The sequence below is a fragment of the Falco rusticolus genome, chromosome 3 (assembly GCF_015220075.1).
Source record: "Falco rusticolus isolate bFalRus1 chromosome 3, bFalRus1.pri, whole genome shotgun sequence".
Lineage (NCBI taxonomy): Eukaryota > Metazoa > Chordata > Aves > Falconiformes > Falconidae > Falco > Falco rusticolus.
This window is the reverse complement of record NC_051189.1, coordinates 20,943,933-20,968,940: the sequence shown is the minus strand read 5'-3', so window position 1 is coordinate 20,968,940 and position 25,008 is coordinate 20,943,933. Positions and strand designations below refer to the sequence as shown.

Here is a 25,008-nt window from a genome sequence, read left to right as displayed (position 1 = left end):
GTAATCATAAAAAGCGAGGGGGGTGGGGGTGGGGGTGGGGAAGAGAGAGAGCTTCCTACCCGTAATAAGGACTGGGATTCATCCTTTGCCTTGCTGTCCCCGGATGAAGGGTAGGGCTGGGTGAGCTGCCCGGTCTTCTCCGCCACTCCAGCTGGCACGCCCTGCAGGAAGCCCTTGCTCTCCACCGCCAAGCCGTAAATGGGCCGCGCAAGATGAGCAGCTTCTACATTTGGACTATCCCGTAAAGGCTTTGGCTGCTCTTGGCCAACGGACACTGGGGTCAATAAGCCTAGACTGGTCTGTGTGTAAGACGGGCTCCCCCTCAAAATGTCTGTTCCTCTCCAGGACACGTTGCGAAGATCATCACTGGGACTGTCAGTCCAACCTTTCTCCTTGAGCACTTCCTTATCTTCTATCTTTTCCCTCTTTACTATGCTGTCAGATACAGGCTCCCCCATTTTGGGGTCTGGATTAATCAGACTGTAGACCTTAAGGTCAATTTTTGGCTCCTCCTTGATAGACGAAACACCATGACTGTCCTCCCCATTGGCTGTAGTGATGTCCATCTCCTGACAGTGCACGGTGTTGAAGTGCTCTAGTAGTGACTGAGTGTCAACAGCCGTGAAGCTGCACTGACGGCATTTGTAGCAGTTGTGTACTCTCCTGGAAGAAAACGAGAAGTGTATTAAGGTGAGAGTCTCCCCTTGGCCTTCCCCTCTCACAGTGGTTCTACCTATGAAGATGACGAAAATATATCTAACTTACAGTATGATTCCCTCTAAATAAAGCAAGTAGGTTTACATTGGTGTCTTATACAATATGGAAAAACCCTGCTGTCTTTTCCCCCCATGCCTTGGAACAGACTCCTGTCATTCATTCACATCCCACCATGCTTTTCCAAACTTCATACAATTTTCACTGTCATTTTGTGTTTCTTCCTCTTCAGTTTGCTGCAACACATTTTCACTTTCTATTGCAGTAGAAACACTGAAGTAACTTTTTTTTCAAACAAAATCAAATTGTTAGAAGAGGATAGATTTTTTTGTAAAAAAAACCACCACCAAACAACAAAACCCAAACACTTCGTATAACACTGTTGTATGCCAGAAAGTTAAGAAGTTTAAACTAATTTCTTTGCTTTCCACCAATTTCATAGACTTTTGGTTGACAACAATGACTTTGAGCGGAGCTCTGGTTGACTTACAGCTAAGAATATACCAAGGACAGAAGGTTGTACACAACAGATATTACTTATTTGTTCTCTGTGGATATTTCAACATAACTTTAAAAGATGCTGCTCTAAAGAAAAAGCAAAATAGCTGGCTATGTCACTACAAATTGCATTTTCCCATTGAATACAGAAACGCTTGAGTATGAGCTGTGGAGCAGTGTGGAATAACGCACCTTCCTGTTTTTATTCTAAAAGCCTATATAAAGTACTGCATTACTAAATTATGTAAAGCATATGTTGCTACATGAGAACAACATGTTACCCATTTACTGTATCTACCATAGGAACAGAACACTGTTTATGAGCTCTATAATGCCATTATGAATAATTGTTTATAGCACAGGAGCGGTCAGAGCTTTCCATAAGGCTCTGGGCCCCGCTGCGCCCAGCATCGTACCAACGCAAAGTAAAATACCGTCCCTGCCCTTCATCAAAATGTACATAACTCTGTGAAAGCTTCTCCCTACAGACACACTCACACATCCACACCCCAGGCATTCAGAGTCACAACAGCATCTTTAGCCAAGCTAAAAAACGAGCTTTTCACTATCCACACAGGACAAAACTTGTATGAGAAATCTGTTACTGCCCTGACAACTCCAATTGTTAGAATTAATTCTTTTGAGGCCAAATCTTAGTCTCAGTGAAGTTGATGGCAAAACTCCCATTGACTTCAGTAAGAGCAGGATTTGGCTCTTGGTGCATCTGTAGAACTGGAATGATACACAAAATGTCCCTTTTAGAGTATGATAGTTTAGAAGGGACAACTTGCCAAACTTATTAAACCTCCTTGTCTTCCTTCTTTCCTTTTGCTGGAAAAACAAACCATATGTTATTTACATTGTCTGATTTTCTTGCAGTTGTGTCAGCGTGCAGACATGAGTACGCATTGAGATTCAAGCTTTTTAGCCCTTGTGCAATATCAGTTTTCTTTTTGTCATTTTCCGTATTTGTATGCATTTTAAGGGACTAGATGGGCTCGTTCAGTTATGCAAAAAATAAAGTCAGCTATTCTCCACATAGCCTTATGGCAACAAAATCTACTTGTGGGAGAGCAAGCTGTGGGTTAAAATCCTGTTCTGGCTGTGTTCCTTTTTCTTCATTCTACAATTGTGTTTTATTAAAATCAGCTTGTCTCTCAATGCGACACTAATATATTCTCTCTTGCAACTTAATTCTTTTCTAAACTGAGCTTAATTCTCTTCTGAACCAAAAAAAAAAAAGAGAGAGTGCTATCTGATCAAACCCTTTTTATAAATACAAAAAGCCAAGTTCTAAAGAGGGTCAGCCCTGTAAAGGTGGGATACCAACAGGGAAGTCCAAGTTAGACAGGGGCTAGTTATCTTAAAAGCCAAGTTAAACAAGACACCATTTGGGGCTAATGGCTCAACCGAATACACTCCCCATGTGAAAGTTTATCAATCCTTTGGGAGGCTACTTAGCCCTAAGTGTCTCTTGTTTAACTTGGCTTTTTCAATAGCTAACCCCTTTTCCTAACTTGGCTCTCATCTACAGATATCACACCTCCAAACAGCTGATCTTTTTCTGCCTAACTTCTCTTTTCTTTTTTTTTTTTTCCCCACACACTGGCTAAATGTTTTTGATCAGGACCAATATACACCACAGGAGAGGTACCACACTTCTGAGGCCACAAATAAATGCCAAATATTAGATGCAGTTGCAAGTACACTGTTGAAGCGCAGCTGAAATGACCTTTCTTACATTAAAGGTTTGTTCATTTAAATTACTTATAATTGATTCAAAGAGAGTCATACAAGCATTCCTTCATGCTCCTGTAAGACTATGATAGGCACTATGATGTGGAAAGGACAAGGACTGATTTAGGTAGATAGTAACCCAACAAGCTTTTATTTTCATGACATACACTTTTCCACTATGCATTAGAAAGTAATCTGCCATCGACATTATAAATTTTCACACTTCGCGTGGGTTTGTCCTGTTTATTATTCTATCCCCAAGGTCTGAAAAGTAAGCTAAAGTTTGGAACTGTCCACTGTAAGTCTTAGTCTCAAATAATAACTATCATCAGCTATTACAGAACTTTTGAAAGTTGGGAACTTATTCTTTCCGAGAACAAGGAATAAAAAGAAAATGTTTTCATCTCTGTTTTTACCACACCCTGATAGAAATCAACAAACAAGTCGGCAATGTTTGATTTCTTTTTGTGCTAGAATTTAAACCTACCCATGTTTCTAAAGGCCCAAGCTACACCTATATTTGTGCACAAAGCTCCTAAAAGTTAAGCAACAAAATTTTTAAAATTCCGACTTGCAAAGTACATGATAAGCACTTGTGTGCATTACCTGAAAGTTACAGCTAAACCATGGTTATACCGTCTGAAACCCTGAATTCAACAGGTGCAATACAGTGCATTGGTATATGGCCGATCAAAGGAGAGATGTATGTATGAGAGTTCTCAGTATGGAAGAAAGAAATATAAGTGAAGAAGAAAACAGCATTCTCTCTTTTTTGATCTTGTACACCACTCAAGCAAACTAACAGCAGGTTGAGGCCATAAACAGGCATTATCTTCCATGTGGCATTGGGATGGCAGTGTCATCCCATCCACTGATATCACTTAGCATTATTATTTTCATTACAAAATAAATGAAAGACCTGATTATTCATGGACACTACAACATTTATGGCCCGATCCCAAGATGAAATGTCAAGGAACTCAGGCCAAACCTTTGCTGCACTGTTACATTCTGACAACTTGACAAAACCCTATCATTTTTTAGTTGTACCGAATTGTACTTGAATTGGGTACTATAAGATACAAAGATTTTCCCTTGCAAAATTTTGAAGTTGGAGAGATTAGATGGGGTTTTTTGGATGGATTTAATGTTCTTTACTTGAGCTTTCTAATGGGCTGCAATACTCCTGACACTAGCCAGTTGTTAATTAAATCTTGTTGACATACTTCTAACTAGTCTGAAGTATTACAAAACACCACACTCTAAAAAACAAGTAATTTACTTTTTTTTTTTTAAATTACCTGAAGACATTCCTAGGCTTTAGGACATAGAAAATATTCTGGATGAAAGTATGGTTGTCGTAACACTTCCATATATTTTTGCCCATTTTGAATCTCACTATGAATATAATAATTACTAGTATTTCTCATGAAGAAACAGTTCTAAGAAAGTTTTCTTTTGGGACGGGTGCTGCATTCAGGCTTGTGGGAAGCAGAAAATATTCAGAAGGAAAGACAGCAAGCAAAGTAAGAAAACTCAGCGGAGGGTCAGAAAGGAGAGAACAGGCAGAGCAGACAGCAAGGCTGAGATGAAAGGAGAGCAAAACCCACTGGCAAGAGCAAAGAAGTTTGGAGCAGTGAATTAAGGTGTCAGGAGGATGGAAAAGGTCTTCACAGATGCTGCTATTGTTCAGGGAGTGAAGGCTCCCACTGCCGAAAACTGGGAGCTGGTGGGCCTCAATTTACACTTTTGCCCTCGGTTGGCTTCTCTGGGGAGTGTCCCAAAGGCTCCACATTTCCATAATCTGCTCATCTAAGACGCTGCTCAGGCTTCTGCTGCCTGACAGTGAGAGTGGGCAGCTCTGACACCCCCCGTGCCCCCAGTGCAAGCCCCGAGTACCCCTTTGCCATTTACCCTGCTATTCCATATATCTTTAGAGTTAAGGAATTATTTAATTTGAGATTAACTCGTAATTAATTTCAAAAGAGAGCCCTACATAACTGCTCTCACCCACATTTTCAAACAATGTTTATTAGACAAATGGTTCTACATCATTGCCAAAGCATATATTTCATTTGAGTCTATTTTTTTATATTTTGCAGTTAATAAATCACCATCCCGTTTTTTAAAAAAACAAAGTTTAGCACATATTTCAGCAGAGCATTTTTAATTACTACTAGCACTGATCAAACACTTTCTGTCAGTCTTTTTTGACAAATAAGGATTTACATGAAAAATTCTAGTTTTTGCAAAAATAAGAAAACGCATTGTCTTCTCACATCTTTCGGCAAAATTAGAAAAAAAAAACACAACCACAATTCTGCAAGAAGCGTCTTTCATTCTTAAGAAAAAAAACTAAGACTAAGTGACTCGACACGCAAAATTTCCCTAAATACTCAGTATGATTTTTATCTAAATTACAAGTGTTGGCACCTTTTAGTTCATCAGAATACTAGACAGTTTTTGAGGAAAAACTAAGCTTTGCAATGAACATGAAAAGTACCTGATTCCTCAGCGGTATAATGGAAAATGAGTAGTACCAGAATTAGTAGAAAATGGAGGCCAATAAACCTTCTGGGGATTCAGTTGAGTAAGCACATTTTAGTGAGGTTTAAATACAAGTAAACTCAAGTGCAATGTGATTCATTAACTTCAAATTTAACTGAACAGCTCTCAAATAATCATGTCAAGAAATACTGAATGAGCATTAAGTGTAAGTACACATTTCAATAGATAGAAAGCTTGGAAAGAACTACTTTTGCAAATTCTAATACTATTGCAAACACATGACTGCAAAGAAATAATACTGGGAGATAGAAATTTTTTTAGCTAGCAGACAGAGTGAAATTGTAGACCTAGAGTCAAAAGGAAACGAGCTTAAAAAGAAAATACATTAAGCATGCTGTTGGGGCATCTGACTCAAAAATGAAAATAATAAAAAATGCAGACAAAAAATACCTGAACCAAAATATATGAATAGCATCTAAAGCCAGCTCTGATACTCATAGATTATCAAGAGTAAACTTAAACATGTGAACAGCAGAACACTTTCTGCCACTACCATTAATGCTTGGTATTATGTTTACCATTAGAATCTGTTCAGCTCCTTATATCAATGAACAAGTTTTAGATATATGTACATGTATAGCATTTTAAACGCATCAGGAATACATAACGTGACATAACAATTCTGTCAAGATAAACTCTGATGCAGACCCAGAGAAGGCCAGCTAGGGTGTGAGCTGAATCAATATCAGCACGTTTCTGTGTGTCACATAACTCCCTAACACTACTATTTTATAGATTGTCTACTTTTTAAAATCTGAACTGCTCTGTATCTTTAGTTAATAAAATACAAAAAGGGAAAGAAAATACATATCCAATATATGCAAAACTTCTATTAAAAAAAGTGTCTGATGATAATAATAATAATAATAATAGAAGTTATAATGCCTCAAAAGTCTCTCTTTGCATTTGTTACAGTTTGGTAGAGTGAAAAGTAGGTTATGCATAGAAAAGCAATAAAACCTGCTGGTGTTTGCCATCACAGAGCACCTACCACAAACTAAACTTAACTGCTGTGATTTCAAAGAAGGTGCACAGTGGGGGAAAACAGCAGCAGTACACATAGAAAAGAAACAAAACTCAAATTAAAAAGCGGGGAGGGCAGGGGAGAGGGCAAGAAGTTGGCAGTTGTAAGGATGTTGTACTTCGCTTTAATTACACATCATCCTCAGCGTACTCCATAACGTCTTAGACTGGAGGCTTAAGAAAATACATTGTTCGACTGTCTTGAAAAGAATAGCCTAATTTTAGACAAACAAGTCGAGATTTGAACGCTTAAGTGTATCTCTTGATTTTCCAAAGTGCAGTTCCCGGTGACAACTGCCAGAGCCGCAGGGTGCTGAGCCCTCCAAAGGAGAAACTACTGCTACCCCATCTCAGACTTAGCACTTAATTTTGAAAGTCATGGCTTCTCCTTTCCTTGGGAAAAAGGATTTTAAATAGGCGTGCTTGTTAAAACTTAAATTACCAGCTGCAGCAAAATAAAAGTTTTTTTTTTTTCAGTCAAGGAGCCATTTCAATCTTCCAGTTATTTAACCACTAAAAAAAGATCATGCCATGCCCCAGCGGCGGACAAAGTGCTGCCTATGGAGTTCTACAGCATGGCTCAAAGCTGCTATAATAATGCTTGGAACTTAGATACCACTTTTCATCTTCAAAGCAGTTTACAAACATTAACTAATTAATCCACACAACATCCCTCAGGCCCACTTGGCTCAAAAATGGGGCACTACATGCTGGGACCTGAATCCTCCGTGGGCCCTAGCTCCAAATTAAAGATGAGCAATCTGCTGCTTTTTTTTTTCTTTTTTTTCCTTTTTTTTTTTTTTAAATAGACTCCTGATACATTGCCAATGCAGCCCTCTGTTGGGCAACATTTGGATGCCCCCAGCTTTAATCTCTATTAAAGTATCATGCCCCAGTCTGCCTTTGTTAATTTTGGATGTCTTGGAATCTATTAAACGTGGCACGGTTTCTTGCGCTTTTAACAAAGCTTTAGCTTTGAAAATGCATCTTCTTTTGTCTTCATTCTAGCTGGCTTCCATGCAAAGATCTTTTAGATGAGATAGATACTGAGTTTTCCGTTGTTGTTGACGCATTAGCCTTAACTATTAACATATTCCGCATGATTTTCTAATATTTAACATCGCTTTTGCAGCGGCACATAACTGTTGCTCTTTACAAAGCCTAAGAGCCAGCTCCTCCTCCGATGTAAACTGGACTGCCAGTTTACAACAGCCCAGGAACTGACCCAAGAAGTTTAGCAGGGAGTTGGCTGCCACTGTGACATTGTGTCAGACTGAGTCAGGAGACTGGCTGCATCCACCCCCAAATAGGAACATTAACATTTAAAATAAATAGAACGACACTGTAAACCAGCAACACGAAAATAAGCATCTGCAAAAGGATCTTGGGGGATGACATCAACAGACAAAAGAGTGTCTGCTCCCAGTGTGAAACCAACACCAAAACGGCAGTGGAATGCTCTTAAACTAATTATTATGTTGCTGGACTTGGGAGTGGAAAATACTACAAAAAGGTAGTACATTGAAGCACTGTTACGGAGCATGAAAGGATTCACAGTCTATCTTGGAAAGTAAAGCCGTTTGTGTTCCCCTACTGAATGAAGATGCCAGCTTTCTGGTAAGAAGCCTAAACTAAAATAGTACTGAAAAGATTCTGGGCGGAAAATAGCTGACCAGACCTCAAATATGCTGGAACTTCAGCATCTGTACACAAATCCGAATCTCCCTCTTCTTTGCACAGGTTTAAATGTATAATTAAATCCACCAACTTAGCTGGTGGTTTTCCAAAACAAAGTGGATGTTGGATTGGACCCTGGCTGTAAAGATTTATATCCATACACGTTCGTATTTTGATTTCCAGTTTCCTTAAATGTTAGGGGAACGGTGACATTTAATTAAGGAACTAAGGGAGGGCCTGTTTGTTTGGGTTCCTATCATTAAACATGCGAAAATTCACCATACCTGTAGTGTCGGGAAATCTCTTCTTCCACCTGGGTGGTAAAGTCACATTTGGTACATGAGTGTTCTTTGTTCTCCTTGAGTGTCAGCGGCCCCTCTGCCCCTGGCAGGGCATTTGTTTCGGGTTTGACATCAGACGCTTGCGCTTCGTGTGCGTTCTCATAGTGGAGCAGGAGAACATCCACGTCGGGAGTGGAGAATGAGCACTGATGGCACTGGTGTTTGACTCTAGAGCTTCCTGTCACCCCTGGAGACAGGTGCAAAAGCAAGAGAGCACAGTGGGAACAATTACTTTTTCTGCAAGCAAATGGATAAGTAATTTCTCCAAGGTGCTTTTCTGGGCTGCAGAGGCCTCGGGGACAGAACTGACAGTGCTTAATGGTACATTTATGAATGTTGTGTAGCTGCTGATAGTGACGGAGAAGTGGGCCCACCACTATTACATCTGGGCCATGGCTCTTTGAGTACCTAAAGTCACAGAACTGACAGTTGTAGCTTGTCACCATGCTGTCCTCTGCTCCTTTGCTAGTCAAGTCTTTCTTTTTTGCCACACTCGAACCCTTTTCTGTCTTTGTCACTAATTCCCCATCTGCATTTTTGGCTAGATCATTCTGGTTAATGACAGATCCCCTAGAAAGCTTATCATTCAGATCTGGGTGAAGGCCTCCTGCCTGGCTTCCCCCATGCTGTTTGCTGTAATGTTCTAATAGTTTCAATGAGCTGGACGATTCACAGCTGAAACTGCAAAATTTACACCAGTAGTAACTGGTTGTATCGGTACCATTTTGTCTAGAGGAATCTATTGGCTTGATGGGCACCGAATATCCAACTGGTGTATCATCTCCCGCTTTTACAGTGATTCTGTCTTGCCACTTCCCCAAGTCTCCAGAATCACATGGTCGAAGAGTAGGACTGGATTTATTGGAGTTTTTCTCTGAAGTTTTACCAGAATCAGAGGAGGGAAGGGCTGCTTTCATTTTGTTTGGGTGAGTCTGTAAGAAGTGTTGCTCTAGTTCAGTGGAGGAGTTGCCCATGTAGGTGAAATTGCAGAATTTGCAGCGGAAGTACTTGGTGTTGCCTTGGCAATCTGGAGTTTTCCGCCCAATTCCAATAAAGGTTCCACCTAAAGTAACCTGTGAATAAAGAATAATGTCATTTTAGCTCCATTGTAGATTTATTCAAATAGCAAGGGGCAGGGGGTGGGGGGGTGGGGGTGGGCTGGAGGGTGGGAAGAGAGAGAAATAGAGAGCAATTAATTCACAAGCCTCTTTCATTAAACATCACCACCATTTTCACTTTGTACTAACCTAGTGAAGATATCATACGTACACCCTCATGTATTTAGCATTTGTTACTGAAGATTTTTTAATGTTTCACATAGCTGAATATATATCCCATATAAATAATAAATAATTTTTGGGGGAAACTGAGGCACACATACACGACATGATCTTAACTGAGCATTCTCCAATAGGACTATTCCTTCCTTCACTAAATTACTAAATCACATCACTGATAGAAGATCCAATGATCAATTCCCATATCCCTGAACCTTTTAACAGGAGACTTTGCTGGAAGTTTATACCAGGTGTGGAACAAAAGAACACGACCTCAGTCTATTTCTTTCAACAAACACTTATATGTTTTATTCATATTCATGCTTAATGGTCCAAGAGAACTGCTTTCTAAATATGAGCAAACAAAAACTAAATTTGAAATAACAAATTCAGTGTGCTAGGTTGGAGTATGACCAATTCTTATAAAGACCACTCCTACAGGAGTATCCAGTATCCACCAGGACGCCTTTTAACACAGCCATAGTGGCTGATGTCTGAAACGAAAGGCAGTTTTCTCAAAGATTAGTCAGTGCAGACATTCTCCAAGGAAATGTTCTCTTCCTGTCATGCACAGAGCTCAATTTAGTAAAGAAGGATGGAAAAACTACAGTAGAAAAATGGCATGTGGCAAAGGAACCTACCACACCCAAGCCCATGACATCACTAATTAAAAAGAAAGAAAAAAAAAAGAAAAAAAAAAAGAAGGTAGGTCTACTTAACTGTTCTCATGATCTCCGAGCAAAATGGTCTGCAGGAAGGAAACAAGGCTTCCAGGATTGCAGTTATTAAACCCTGTGTTCTCATAGCAGGCAGGCCTGCCCTTCCCAGGAGTGCACCACACCTGCCCCTGACATCAGGGAGAGATTTGCTGCTCCCATACAACTAGTTTGAAGGCCAAAGAAAGAACCTCCTGACAAAAATGTCACCATTGCTCTACTTCTTTTCCTGAATCGTAAATAGTGTACAGCACCCAGAAGATAACTCCCCTTTACATCCAAAATCCACAGACATTTGCTCCTTTGCCATCATGCATCTACACCACTACATCAAGGACATGGGTGGAAGCCTCCCTGTGCCATGGTCTCAGTTTGTACCCCCAAGAGATGTCTTAGAGGGAACATAAAATTTTCACACAGGGTTTGATTTCCATTCTCCCAACCAGTAACTGTATTACTGCATTTCTGCAGGATTCAGTTCTAATGCATTAGGCAAATGGTGTAATTATTTTTCTTCTCCTCCTCAACAGCTGTGCCACAAAGAAAACGTGTGATCACTGCTCATTCAGTATCACACCATACGGAAAGACTCAGACATACAGAGAGCATGAAATGTAAACATTTTTAAATGCATATAATATAAATGCCTTTTAGCCATTTAGCTCAGAGAATGAGATGCTATCCTTTGTATCCCATCAGAACTGAACATGTATAGTGAGTCAATGAGTTGCTAAACCATGATATAATGAGCTGCTGCTACTCGGCCTCCAATTCTTTTTTATTTTTCCTAAAGAAAGCACAGTTCCCATGAACTGGTTAAAACTTTTTCTTAAAACTGGAAATCGCTTTCTGTTTGTTTAGGAAACATATCTCATTAGGCAATGGTGAGTTGGGCAGCCAAATAACTAGGACTTAGCTGTAATAACATTTTCACTTAAATTGCGGCTCTAAGCACCGGTATCAAGTTATGAATTTGGTTTTGAAGAGGTTCTTTGGAAGAGGGATGTTTTAACAGATCTGTACTGCAGAAGAGATCTCATTTTATGGCCAGCAAGAACTGGAGACAAAGCCACGTTGAGCCTGATCCCCTGACAACAGTGGGACCTGAGCCTACTCCTGGCAGTTCTGGTCTCCATCCACTGCATTATTTCAATGTTCAAAGTCTCAATGGTGTTGAAAGACAACTTAAAAGACAGCACTGATGGAATTACGGTAAACAGAAAATAACAGCAGCATGCTGCACAATTATGTAAGTTGCAAGGTGATCTGGTTTTGCTCATTTAATTAGATACTTATGTTTGTTCTATGCATGCACAGAAAACTGGCCAAAATGCTTTACCTTAAGTGGCTCTAATGAGTAAATACATCTATTACTCTCAGCTGTCCATTCACAGATCCTACAGATAACATACCTATTTTTCAGACACTCTGTAGACACGAGTTAGAAATGGAGTGAAAATAATCCCAGCTGCTGTTCATTGCCAATTACTTTTATTTCTGGACACTGAAAAAACATTATTAGTACTAGCATTTTATACAATGGACTGTAACTCACATCATTTCTGTAACTTGTGCTAATCCTGCTTAGTGGCCTACATAGCAAATTTGTGTCCCATGCTAATACATCCTTCTCTGCATCACAAGAGGATAAAACAGAACTAAGTATTCTCACACCATTTGTGTTAACCTTTTGCAATGGGGGAGGGGGACGGACACACACAGTCTTTACAACCCTGGAATGTAATTGATTACCAATTATTGGGTTGGCATTTCCCTGACTACCCTGCCACAATTCAAAATAATGCATCCTATTAGGAGAGCATGTACGTGAAAGGTAATGCAGGGTCATCTTAATGTTATTACACTCAAAAGCCATTTTTCACACATGACAAAATGTACTGAAAGCCTCCTTGGGGGTCATCAGGTAAAGGGAACTGCAGAAACTGGCTTCCATGCAAAGAGGCTGGAGAAGCACTTGAAGTGACGGTATAAACTGAAGCTGTTTCAGCTTTCAGCCAGCCAAATTTGGAAGAAGCCTACACATTTACAGAACTGTTTGGATTTGTGCACTCTGCTCAAGTCTTGGCTTGACTTTCAGATTTTTCAGTAACATATCGTATCTCTATGTACAGGCACTAAACTCCTTCACTGAGTATGTAATTGTCCTGTTTTCTCTGACCTGCCCCTGAAAGAGGAAAAATAAAGGAGAAAGAGAAGGAGAAAGGGGGAAAAAATAGTATCTGTATACACACACCACGGAAATCAATATCCACATTTATGTGTGGTATCACAAGTGATAGTTTCTCCTATTTATTCCCCTACTTCATTCTGATCCCAGTAAAACCTAGTCCCCTTCTTTGCCCTGACAGAGTTTTATTTTCTTAAGTAGACACTCCTCCTCATCATAAAGAAGAAACTAAGCAAAGGTTTCTAAATGCTAAAATTCTGCAATTCTGTTACAGCAGCGGAGTCCAAAGTGCCAGCCGACATAACTAGTGGCAGTCACAAGTACAGGTACAGCTTGCACTGGAAATATAAGAGCACATATAGATCAACAGTTCCCTCAGTAAGCACAGAAGAAAATTAATCTTCATAATTCTGTTTTTAAAGGGAAGCTAACATACAAGGCATCTGTTTGGACTGTGGAAACCTGATTTAGTTCTTCCCTTCACTGTCGCTTCCTTCTGAGACTGTGGGAATATCACTTACTCCTGCAGCACCTCAATTTTGGCAATATAGTTGGTATTATTATGCAGTATAGAGGAAGATGTCTATTCAAATGGGTACTCCATTATTATGCTTGAGGTGGTTGCACTGATGTTTTTCAAAAATTGCTCTTCAAAGCCATGTCTCAGTCTGGGATTAAACTGAAATATACTTCAGAGTAAGACTCCCTGAAAGTCAGAACTCTTAATCATTAATTCATTAACAGGGAAAATTATCAAAATCTAGAAGGCTGGGAAAGAATTTACCACAAGGACTGAAGTTCATGTGTTAACAGTTAAGCTATCTCCTTATACACCACGCACATTTCCAAAAATAGCCAGAAAGAGGAGAAAAGATAACACAATAATTGACAGTGTTTCAAGATGTACTTTCTAAAGCATGTTGGCAAGCACTTTAACAAAGATGTATTAATTGCACTATAGGTTTCCAGCAGATACGTCTGTATTACCTTAATTAGACCAAAACCAATGATTTCATGGAATAGATGGACTTGGGCAAGAAAAGGCAATTTCAGGATTTCTTTAAAAAAGTTTCTCTGATATTTAATCTGCCCTTGATCCAAATGTTACCCTACCTCTTTTTCTCCCACCTCCTTTTCAAAGTTCAATCCTAAATGTTATTTTGCTGAAGCAGTTTACAAATGTTACTTACAGAAAATGGAAAAAATTACCCCAGGAAGACAAAGTCTGCCAGCTCCCGTAATCATACATATCATGAAGAAAATTCTACCAGCAGAAACTAGTGGCCTATGTCCACATAAGTGATTCAACTGCATGGCTTACACGCACTGGGTAAACCTGTCTTTGACCCCTGGCTTCTTCTGCAACTGCTGATTAGAAACTAGACCAACCATCTGCATTGGAACAGCAAATGTTAATCTTGGGGGGGTGTGTGTGTGTTTTCTCTTGTTGGTTTTTTTTTGGTTTTTTGGGGTTTTTTTATTACCTGGGCTACATCTTTGGCTAATCAGGAGGTGAAAGGCTCCAGATACCCTACCAATCTCCTGAGCCATCCAGTCTGCCTTTGCCAATTACTCTTAATCTTCTAATCCTAAAATATTTTCTAATGCTCTTGTTTATTCATTTGCTTTGTGCAATATAGCATCCAGAACATTTTAACCATCCCACATTTATTAAGTTCTTCATGTTGTGCAGGCCAGAACAGATTCCTGGCTTTCATGCAAGTTTGTGAAACACCACCCAGTTCTCTACCCTCCACTACGCAGAACTCACTCCCTCTCACTTGCTCACTCTCTGCATGTAAAACTAGGAGAATCTTCAGAGTATATTCTTAAAACTATTTACCGTACCGTGATTAACTTATAGGTAGACAGAACAATGTTGCACAAGTGAGGCAAAGACTCAGGGCAAACTTCTGGCTTTCTGGGCTATTCATACTTACCAGAACAAGAAAGCCAACTACTGTGTGATAGGTGTACTCTTCTCACAATTTACTCTGTTGCCATTGAAGACAGTATGTTTTTTGACATGAGAATTTAAAAGGTATTTTTAAAACAAAGGCTGTGACAGAACAATTGCAGCACTTAAATTAAGGTCAGGAGACCAGATGTGCAAAAACGACAAAAGTAAATAACACAGAATCAAGAATTTCATTTGCTAGCTAACGCTAGTAGACTAATATCTAGCACCTAAAAGAAGCACCATCCTTTCTATTCTCTCTCTGTATAGATAAAATTACCAGACAGTTCCTTGGCTACTGTAAACTCACAGAGCCTCACAGACTTCAAGGCAAACTTGGACTGATTTACACCAGAAGAAAATCTAGCTGCTTTCCTTTTTTCCCAGCAACTTTTACTTTTTGAGCTCTCATTTCTGTGGACTAGCTCAGCATTTTATACCTTTAAATATATCTGTGACTATTACTAGCCTCACCAACTTTCTTCATTAGTGTCTCTTCAAACACCACCAGATATCCCTGGCATAAAGATGAGGCATATTAACACATAAATAACTTTGCCTTGAAGGCTGTGCATATACATCACATCAGTTATTCCACAGAAACTGCCCATCTGAATGTTTTAATATGACGGTAGACTACTTCTCACTGCAAGAAAGGCTAAAATAGCTCTTTTCTTCACAGAACAAGTGAATGTTCCCAGGCACTTACTATTTAGCAGCTGACATGCTGTAGATCACTGCATATCATTCTGAATAGTAAACTTGCTAATGTCTCCACAGAAATGATATAAAGAACTTCTACTACATAAACAATATAAATTGTTACTTATAAACTATAGTCAATATAGTATTTAGATTCTTGTAAGACCACAGGTGCTTTTTCACATAATATTCATATATATACGTGTATTCAGTGATATATATATATGAGAAAAGAAACACATACATATACACACAAACAAGCACATACATATGAATGTATATTTGTGTGTTTTACCACCACCCATTTCAACACCTGCCACCATTTCTTTTTCATGTCTGTGGTTTAGAAGAGATGACTGACTCCTATGTTCATGAGGTGTGACTCTCTCAGCATGCAAGGCAGTCTCCAAGCCTGATCGTGACCCAGAAATAAGACTCAAAATAAACAGGTATGCACACACGCAGATGCAACACCCAAGACAGCCTGACAGCCTTCAGTTTAAGCAGGGAAGTCCCCAGGGAGAGTTGACAATGCAGCTGACAGATGAAATGGACCTTCTGGGACATCACAGCTTCATGCAAGTTCTGTTCTAGCACACCCCTCAAGATCTAGCACATCACAAACTAGTCTGAGAGCTCAGCATACACCATATCCAGCAACAGCTGGTCAGATCACTTAGACCTAATTCCTGTTGTACAGACAATTGAGCTAAAGTCAGTAAGACCAACAATATAAAATTGGGATCGATTTCTCTAAGCATGTGAGGAAAATGAAATTCATTCACATACATATTTTCACCTGCTCATGTCAACTAGTGATGTATCCATGTCACCTTGTAGGAAACCCACTTGATACCAAAGTTCAACTTTAAGAAGGTTTGATTTTTTACTAATACAAAAGTAAATGCTGTACTTGTTTATGCCTCCAGTCTGGATTATCACTGTATCTGTAAGAGTCCCTTTGCCAAAACCACCAAAAATGTAGAGAAAAACCTTTAACATGAGAAGGGATGTCGATTACATCTGTATAGACCCCCTATTTTTTCAGTCTTACCTTCACAGCTTCATATTCAAACTGCTAATATAAGAGTGGAGGATAAAAAGCAGAAGCTACTAATCAAACCACTGTTTCTCATTCAGCTGAATCCTAGTTAGACCAGACTTCATACTAGTTACACACTTCTAACATGAGAACAGAAAAGCTGCCACATTTGATATACTGAAATCCAGATTACTAAAAAACACACATGCATAACTTTGTGTAGGCACACGGAGCTCACCACTGGCTTATGACGGAGACAAAAGGAAGAGCTTTACACACTCTGTGTCCATGGGCACTTCAGCCACTTTCTAGGACACTGAGCAGCCCGGTAGATGGACAGCCAGAAGTGCTCTCATTTGCTGTGAAAAACCTGCAGAAGTTGTGACCCCTAGTCATATATGACAAAGAATTGGGCTGAGTGGTATAGGACAGCTTTTATAATACTGGATGTCTAGAACCTTAAAAGAAAAAATTCTGCTGCCATTGTCTCCTTAGTCTGTGGGATAGTTATGTAACGTAGTATTTTCTTCTTCTTTGCCACCCCTCCCTCCCCAGCTCAATGAAATACAATCAAGAAACTTTTGGATGGCTTTTATCAGTCCCATGGCTTTTCAGAAATTTGTCATCTTATCTTATGTGGTAGTCTAGTATCTAAAACCATGAAACAATCAAGATGAGAGGGCTGGGTAAAAGATAAATAAATAAAAAATATAATCACTTCTTAGTACTTTCAGAGAGATGCCGACAGGAGCCTGAATCTCTCTTTAATGGCTGCACGTAAGAGGAGGTAGGTCTACGACAACAAGCTGCAGAAGCAGGGCCATGCTGCGCAGGAAGCCCCTCCAGGTAGCACACACAGTGTGAAGCTGCCTGGAGCCCACCGTAAGAACTGCTGAGCACTGTGGTATGCCTTTATTCACGGCTGCAGGAATACCCTTCTCCCTTGGGACGTGCCATCTGAAACCCTCACCTGAATGCAGACATTTCTGTCCTTTCTTTGAGGGACACTGTTTTCTTTTAAAACATATCAGGAAATGGGGTCACGCTCCCTTTTATACAATAGCCTAATGGCTTGAACACTTGTTCAGGAAACAGGAAAAGTAGGCTCCTTTCCTTGCTCTGTCAGAGGGGATCCAAGCCTGCTTCTTCTCCCTTGCTGGGTGATGTCCTACCCATACTATAAGCTGGTACGTGGAAGACAGCACTCTCAACCTTTCCGTTGAAGCTGTCCCATAAAAAAAATTGGGGATGAAGAAAAGATTCCTGCCTACTTGCCAGCAACTTGCCTGTCTCCAGACCTTTCCATATACATTAGAGAGCCATTAGATCAAACACAGAAGGAGACTTAATCATACAGCAGCAAAGCAATGCTTTTCAGTGCTGTAGCTGTTAACTTAGTCACCTGAATTTTACTTCAAGTCTCCAGAGCTGGTCTAAAGTCTACTCCTTTAGGCTTGTCCACAAAGCCATACGTAGGCTAAAATATCCAGCAAGACAAAGCTGCCTACAGAGATTGATCAATTAACTAAATGTGAAGAAAAAGTAATGAGGGGCATCAGTGAAAGCTGATCCATTGAACTCACTTCAAATATTATTCTGATAAAAGCAATAAAGCTGATTAGCACATTCTCTGTGAATTCAGAGATGTGCTAGCAAATGTTTTCTGAAATCTATACCCGGCAAGAAAGTTGATCTCCCAGAAACAGCTCAGTGATTTTACCCAGTCCTATGGAATTTACTATAACTCAGTGAACCAAAAACCTCTGAGGAAGAAAATGAGAACAAAGAATACAGGAGATTTTCAACACAAAATCACATTTTCAAAGACAAAGGAATCTTGCTGGATTAAAAATTCAAATCAAGTAAAAATCTACACAGTAGTATGGCCAGAAAGCATGGGTTATTTACACAGTTCCCAGCCAAATCCTCTTTAGGTACTTCAAAACAGAGCCAACTTTTGCATACCTGGATATGAAGCCAAATGTGTATCCCTACTGTTTTGCTGACTGCAATACAAAAAAAAAAACCAACAACCTGGCTTTGGGGTTGGGTTTTTTTTTTTGTTTGGGGAGGGGGGTGTGTGTGTGTGTTAAATTTTCTAGAAGAGACTTGACTTCCGTGGTATAAATCCAAAAATGTATTCAATTTCATTCTTCCAAATCCTTGGTAAAGGGGCCACATCCCTACCCATCTGAAGATAGGATAGGAGATGCTGGGGTTTTCTGTACTCAGACATTTTTCCATTGCTTTTTGTTTGCTTTTGTTACGAATGCAAACTATGGGGCTCAACAGCATCCCTCACTACCACAAATCTTCATATACCGTGGTCCCCAACTGACCACTGTGAACCAGATCAAAGTCAGTCATTTCCATCCTCTGGCTTCTGCGCCCAGCTCCCTGGCCTGAGCCCATAAATCCATCGATAACTTCCACCCCAGCTACAACAGAACAGTTTGTTAAGTGCAAGGGGATCAATAAATCAGACCTTAAGCCCAGTCCACTTCTATTTCAAGTTAATTACAAAGGGATTATTTTCCTTTAGCCAGTACCTATACAAAATAATACTGTTTAGATGAACCAATTATTCAGGTTCAGTTCCCTCACTGTGTTACACAGGAATTTGACTGAACCAATTTTAACCAGAGCTCTAATCGATATGATCCCTCATTGCAGCAGGAGACACCAGCCACTCAGATGCCTGAGAAAAATCCCCTCCAAAATGGACATAGTAGCTATATAAACATGTGTGGGTGCAAAGGGGATTTTCAAATGTTCTTTTACTGTGTTTATGAGTCTGACAAAGCTGCTCTGTATCAGGAGTGGGGGAGGAGAAAGCATAAAAATATTAATCAGTTACTTATCTTCTGACATGTTCTGGATCAACATCTGGTGCATGTGCCAGTGATGAAGTATAGCATTTGCCACGAAAGCTTATTTAATTTTCTCTTCCCAAATTGGGCAGGGAAAATTAGCACTTTTAAAAATTAAGTTTCCAGATCCAGTTGTTGGTTGCTGCTTTTTTTTTTTTTTTTTTTTTAATAAATTGCCAACATTGTATAGGCTGTCTGTTCTATTTTGGAAAATGTTTTTCTTCTGAGAAAAGACTGATCTTAAGTAGATTATCTATGGGCTGTTTCCTACCACTTTTTGTCTCCCCTACAGTATCTTACTGTCAGGGTTTAGAAGACAAGTATAGTCTAGGTTCAGCTGTTTTATTTCTCCTTCTATCAGTTCAAACTGAGATAGCTCACACATCTGTTTTATTTCTGAAAGCACTGCATAGGAAAAGTGTCCAGCTCATTCTAATCAAGCATAAACTTTCCTATAAATAACTAAGGCCCTAACGAAACAATTGTTTGGAGGAAATGAAAGTGTGTTTAGAAACTCAAATTCCTCTATAGTGTATGCCTGAGCTGCTCCAGTTTGCATGTCTTCCTGACAGCATGGATCAGTTGCTCTAAGATGCTGTCCCCGGAGTCAGCAAACTGAAACTATAGCAGGAAATCCAGGTATTAACATCATACTATGTGCTAATTATAAACCATCATTTCACATTCTGACATTATTCACTTCTAACCTCTTTTAACTAAATCACGTATTTGCTTTCTAATCACAGTTTGACAGGAGAGAGTGTCTGACACGAGACAGTGAAGTGATCTTTTAATAAGACAACAGTTCAAAGATTGCAGATTTTACACATAGTAATGACCTCAGTTTCATCTGCTGCTCCACAAAGAAATTATAGAATTTCTGAAAAAAGAGGACAAGTTTAAATCACTTAAAAAGCTTCAAGTTCCTGACTTGTGTTGCCGTTTCAGCTTCTTACTTGAAGTTAGATGCTAGCCATCTTAACCTGTCTTGCATAATTTCTTTCCTACAGCTACAGTCTCTGCAAGTATTTTAAGTATTTTCCATCTCCTAACTTCTGATTTTAACATGCCCTAGAGTTTTCTCTGGTGATTACTACCAGGTTGGACACCACATATACAAACATACATTGAAACTGAATGGACGTCTGAATCCATTCTGTATGCAAATTTTGTTACTTTGTGGGTTTTTTCCTTGAAACTTGAATTTTTATATCATAAAATATTGACGTATCCTGTGGCATCTCTCAGCCCACTAATGAGAGGATTTATTTTTTTAAATCAGCATCAGGTTTTTTTTAACTAATTAAATACTAACTGGTAACAAACTAACAGAGACTCCATGAAAAAGTTTTTGAATCCACTCTTTTCTTGGTAAAAATAAGATATTTTTAATTATTTTTTTTTTACCAGCAGTATCTGTAGTTTTTTTCCTGCTCCAACTAGATGAGAAAATAACTGAGGCAACAGCCCTTTCCTTGCAAGCTCACTAACATGAAGGACAGCACGGATGACTGTTACTTTTTGAAATGTTTTAAATACCCATTGTGTATCCTGTTTTTCTGGCACTAGACAACTTTAGAGTTGCCAAGGCTTGCCATTTATTTTATCTTAATAAAGAATCAATAAGCCAAATCTTGACTTCCAGCAGCTGATAATTTAGGATTACATTTTTAATTTCCAGCTGCTGTCTTTTGTCTATCTGGTTGTTATTTTTCATTATTATTTGCTCTTTTCTTTCCATGATAGCAAATCCTTCAGATATGATTACCAATTCAGCAATTTGCTTGTTTGCTGAATAAGATCTTTTGCTATTGATTACCACGACGACTAAATCTTACACAGAAATATCCCTGGTCAAAAAGCCAAGCACTCCTCTACTGTACAAGATGCTCAGCAGACCTGCAAAAACCCTGGCCAAAACAGACCAAAACGGTTCTTAAGGTTTAGGCAGGTTATATGAAATACATTAATCATGTAGGTAGGAGAGGCTTTGCAAATAAGTGACTTTGCAGCGAGAAGGCGGTTAGCAGAAGTGGGGAGTCTGGGAAAATACAAACCTGCACATCGTAAGTCCCATTTAACAAGACAGGCCTCTGGGAATTGATGTCTTGCAGCACCCCCGAAAGCACAGTGCGGTTGACTTTCTGGAAGTCTTTGGAGTGGCTGAATTGCACCATGTTGTGGAGAGCCAAAATTTTAGTGTCGAGCTCAGCGTCCTGCCTGGTGCGGTTGTGCAGTCCTAGGTGGTACTTGCGGAAGTGTTTGATGAGATCTGTGGGGTCATTCCCATAGTAACCGTATCCACAGATGTTGCATTTGAAGTCCTGAAGCTCTGGAGACAGAGGTGCCGTATCTGGGTTATCATTTACCAACAAATCTGCTTTAGATTTGTTCAGCCTTAAACCTCCATCTGAAGGCACTTGTGGGTTTTTTGAGGCCATGGGGACCGGACTTGAGCCTTGGCCATCAGTTTGACCACTTTGCACTTGCACTGTTTCATCTGAAGCTTTTGGCGACATCTGATGCTCCTCATTTGTCTCCGCTGCATCTCCTGACGGGGTACAGACCACATCTTGGGTGTCATCTGCATCTGATTTTTGAGGAGACTTCAAGGGCTCACAGATTCCCCCAACAGCTGGAGATGAGAAAGCCAGCATATTTCTGTCTGTCACCTCATCATGAGGGAAGGATGGAACATTTCCTCCCTTATTGTGGCTTTCATAATTGAAGCCAGCCTTTTCACTCAGCACTGAGCTTTTCAAGTCCTTTTTAATGCTGGAAGATGGCTCTTGGACATGCATGCAAAGTTCCTCCTTGTTATTTAACTCTGCCGCATCACCCTGGTCAGTGTTTTCTTGCATCTGCTCTGCTGAAAATTCTTTTTTCCTTCCACACTCTTCACTTTCAGTACCTGTAGACTCAAGGGTCTGTACCTCACCTTCACTAGCAACGTTTCTTAGAGGGGGGTTCTTTTTCCGGACCATATCTACCACAGAAAAAAAAAAAAAAAAAAAAAAAAAGAATAAAAGGGGGAAAAAAAAAGAAAAAAAGCAAAAAACCCTATAGAATTATTCAAGATATATAACATTATAAACCTGGCACTTTTTAAAGTATTCTGAACTATATGAACACATCAACTTTCCAGAAATTTTTTGTCAAACATGTTTTTAGACTATGCAGAAAGCTAGAAGTTTATATTTTTAAAAAATTATCACACCGAGAGTGAACTCAATTAAAAAGAGAACCTTAAAGTCTATAAAAACACTGCCATCAGAGTGAGTGAATTACAGATTTCATTATCTTTTCAGAAGATAACAGTCTAGCAGAAATAATTGTAAATTAATGTTTCTTTTATAGTAATTTAAAAAAACTACGGGGAAAAACAAACTTTTGCAGGCTAATGTTCGCACACTGTACAACTACTTATAATGTAGCTTTGCAAAAATACACCTAAAAGACATAATCGGGAGAACTTAAACAAGTTATTAGGAAGGAAACAGATTTAGGACAGTAAGTAACTTGAGGTTTCAGAGAAAGTATTTTTCCTAAGCAAGTATCAGTTTCTCTATAGCTAAAGTTCCCCCTCCTACTGCCCATAAACTTCAAACAGGATTATATGGATATTCTAGACTCTGGTCCCAGTCTATTATTCATGTAATTAGTTCTATTTGCCAAACAAAGAGAAACTAACTTTATTAGGAAACCCGTTGTCAATAAAATTTTACAGGCCTGGATCCAGACATTTGACACTGCTGTGTGGCTGAGTCGGGATCTACCCTAAAAACACCTGGAATCCACATGGATCTAAACAACCAAACCTTCCTCTGCTCAGTTCTCCTTGCAGACACAGTCCCTATTGCTGAGTCTGCCAGTACCCTTTCAGGATCCTTTTAAGAAAGCTGCGACAGGACAGCAGTGAAAATCAGAGAGAGAGGAGGAATCTGCCACAGGTAAGTTAGCTGCTAGCTGAACAGGGGACATCATGGAAGAGTAAGTCATCGGACTATGCAGGTACTAAGCCAAATTCCTCATCCGCTACAAATTTGCACCATCCCCAGCCTACTTAGAGAAAACACATACATGAGACTTCCCTACACTCTCCACTGTGTGGTTCTGGATTTGATATTCACCACCAGCTGGTTTGATCCATTTGTGTTCACATGCCAGCTATGGGCAGAAGACATATGTGCTACTTTTTCTATGCTCTTATCTTTGCCAACACTGTATACAGCGATGGATGTCTCTCTTTGCCAAATTGCGTGTGGTCCAGTGCAGTACCACATGTGAGATGTGAGCTGCAGGCTCAAGCCGGAGGCCCCATCCCCAGGCTAGCCACGGCCAGGCACCTACGGAGCCACTGGATATATGGATTGCTCTGCAAAGGGAGGACCACCTGGAGATTCTCGGAGCAGCACTGCTAGGCTCCAAATGGTGCCATACGCAGACCGTTAAAAGCTGCCGATAACCTTCTCAAAACAGTACTTTGAGAAGTATGGCTGGGGACAGAGGTTAGAAATAAAAGAACAGGCGTCTGTACACCCTCTTATTTACATCTGCTCTACATGAAAGGGCACTGTACGCTATGTTGATAAAAACAGACAACTTCTTGGGGGAAGTGTTCAACTTGTGTCTTGGGCTGGCTCTGTTGTCTTTGTGGTTGAGCCGATCCACAGGCAGCATGGGCTACAGCGAGATAGCTTTCACACAGAATGCCAGCTCGTGTTACAGAAATTTTGACACTCTGTGTGGTCCTAATAGGTTTCTTAAATGCCTACTGTGATTCCTTACTGTAGAAGACACACACACTTGGGAACCCAGTGTCTTCTCTTTAATGTCAACCACACCTACCAGAATATGTATGCACTTAATTTTACTTCCCCCCCAACCAATAACTTCTGATTGAAGTCACTCAGAACTAAGAGAAAATAAAGATTTCCTCTTGTGGAAAGAGAACTATTACAACACAGACTCAGCCTACTGAAACAACATGAGCAGGTATATCATTTAAGGTATAAAGATAGTCCTCAGCTTTTCAGCATTACTGCTTTCTCTGTGGGACTCCACAAATGGTCTTGGTTAACACACACTAAAAATATTTGTAAGCATCTCTGGGAAGTGTTCAGCTAAGTCCATGTTTTACTCCTGGTTCCACATCCCAAATCATTTTTAAAATAACTTCTGGTTAACTGCAATTCATGGCAGAGGACAGAGAAAGGAGTCCTGACTGCCCAGTGCAGAAAAATCAGAAATCGACAAAGTAAACATCGTGACTGTTACCTCAGTCAAAATTAAACAAAACTAAATGTAATGTTTTAAAATGTTTTTGTTACAGATATTTTTGGCAGATAAGGAAAGTTTAGAGATTTGCTATCTTCATGGCAACTGACAGAAGAGAGTCAGAGAAAGGGACAGAAAAAAAATCCCTATAAAGCAAAGAAAAGAAAAATCTGGACTGTATATAGGCTAACTAGACAGTACTCCAGATCTAGATACTTTAGTTCAAATTTTCCTGACGTATTTGTGAGCCTGTGTGTTAATGGAGGGGGAAAAAAAACCCTGTATCTGTCTAATGGAGCTTTTTCATGCCATGTTCTACACTTGGAGAAAGAAAGGAAAGAAGATAACATTGATTTAGATATTAAAACTTTCTTAAGTTGAATTTAAAAGTATTTCCCCCTCTTTTAGCTTTTGAAAAATC

General features: G+C 39.6%; 1 protein-coding gene across 1 annotated transcript in view; it reads right to left on the bottom strand.

Moving 5' to 3' along the window:
• The window catches only part of TRPS1 (transcriptional repressor GATA binding 1), a 219,957-nt gene that overhangs the window by 154,675 nt on the left and 40,274 nt on the right, over window positions 1-25,008 (bottom strand). Inside the window, exons 3-5 of the mRNA XM_037381557.1 lie at window positions 21,368-22,296; window positions 8,502-9,631; window positions 60-663 (exon numbers count right to left, since the gene is read on the bottom strand). Coding sequence (XP_037237454.1) covers window positions 60-663; window positions 8,502-9,631; window positions 21,368-22,296 — 2,663 coding nt within the window. The remainder of the gene's footprint in view (window positions 1-59; window positions 664-8,501; window positions 9,632-21,367; window positions 22,297-25,008) is intronic.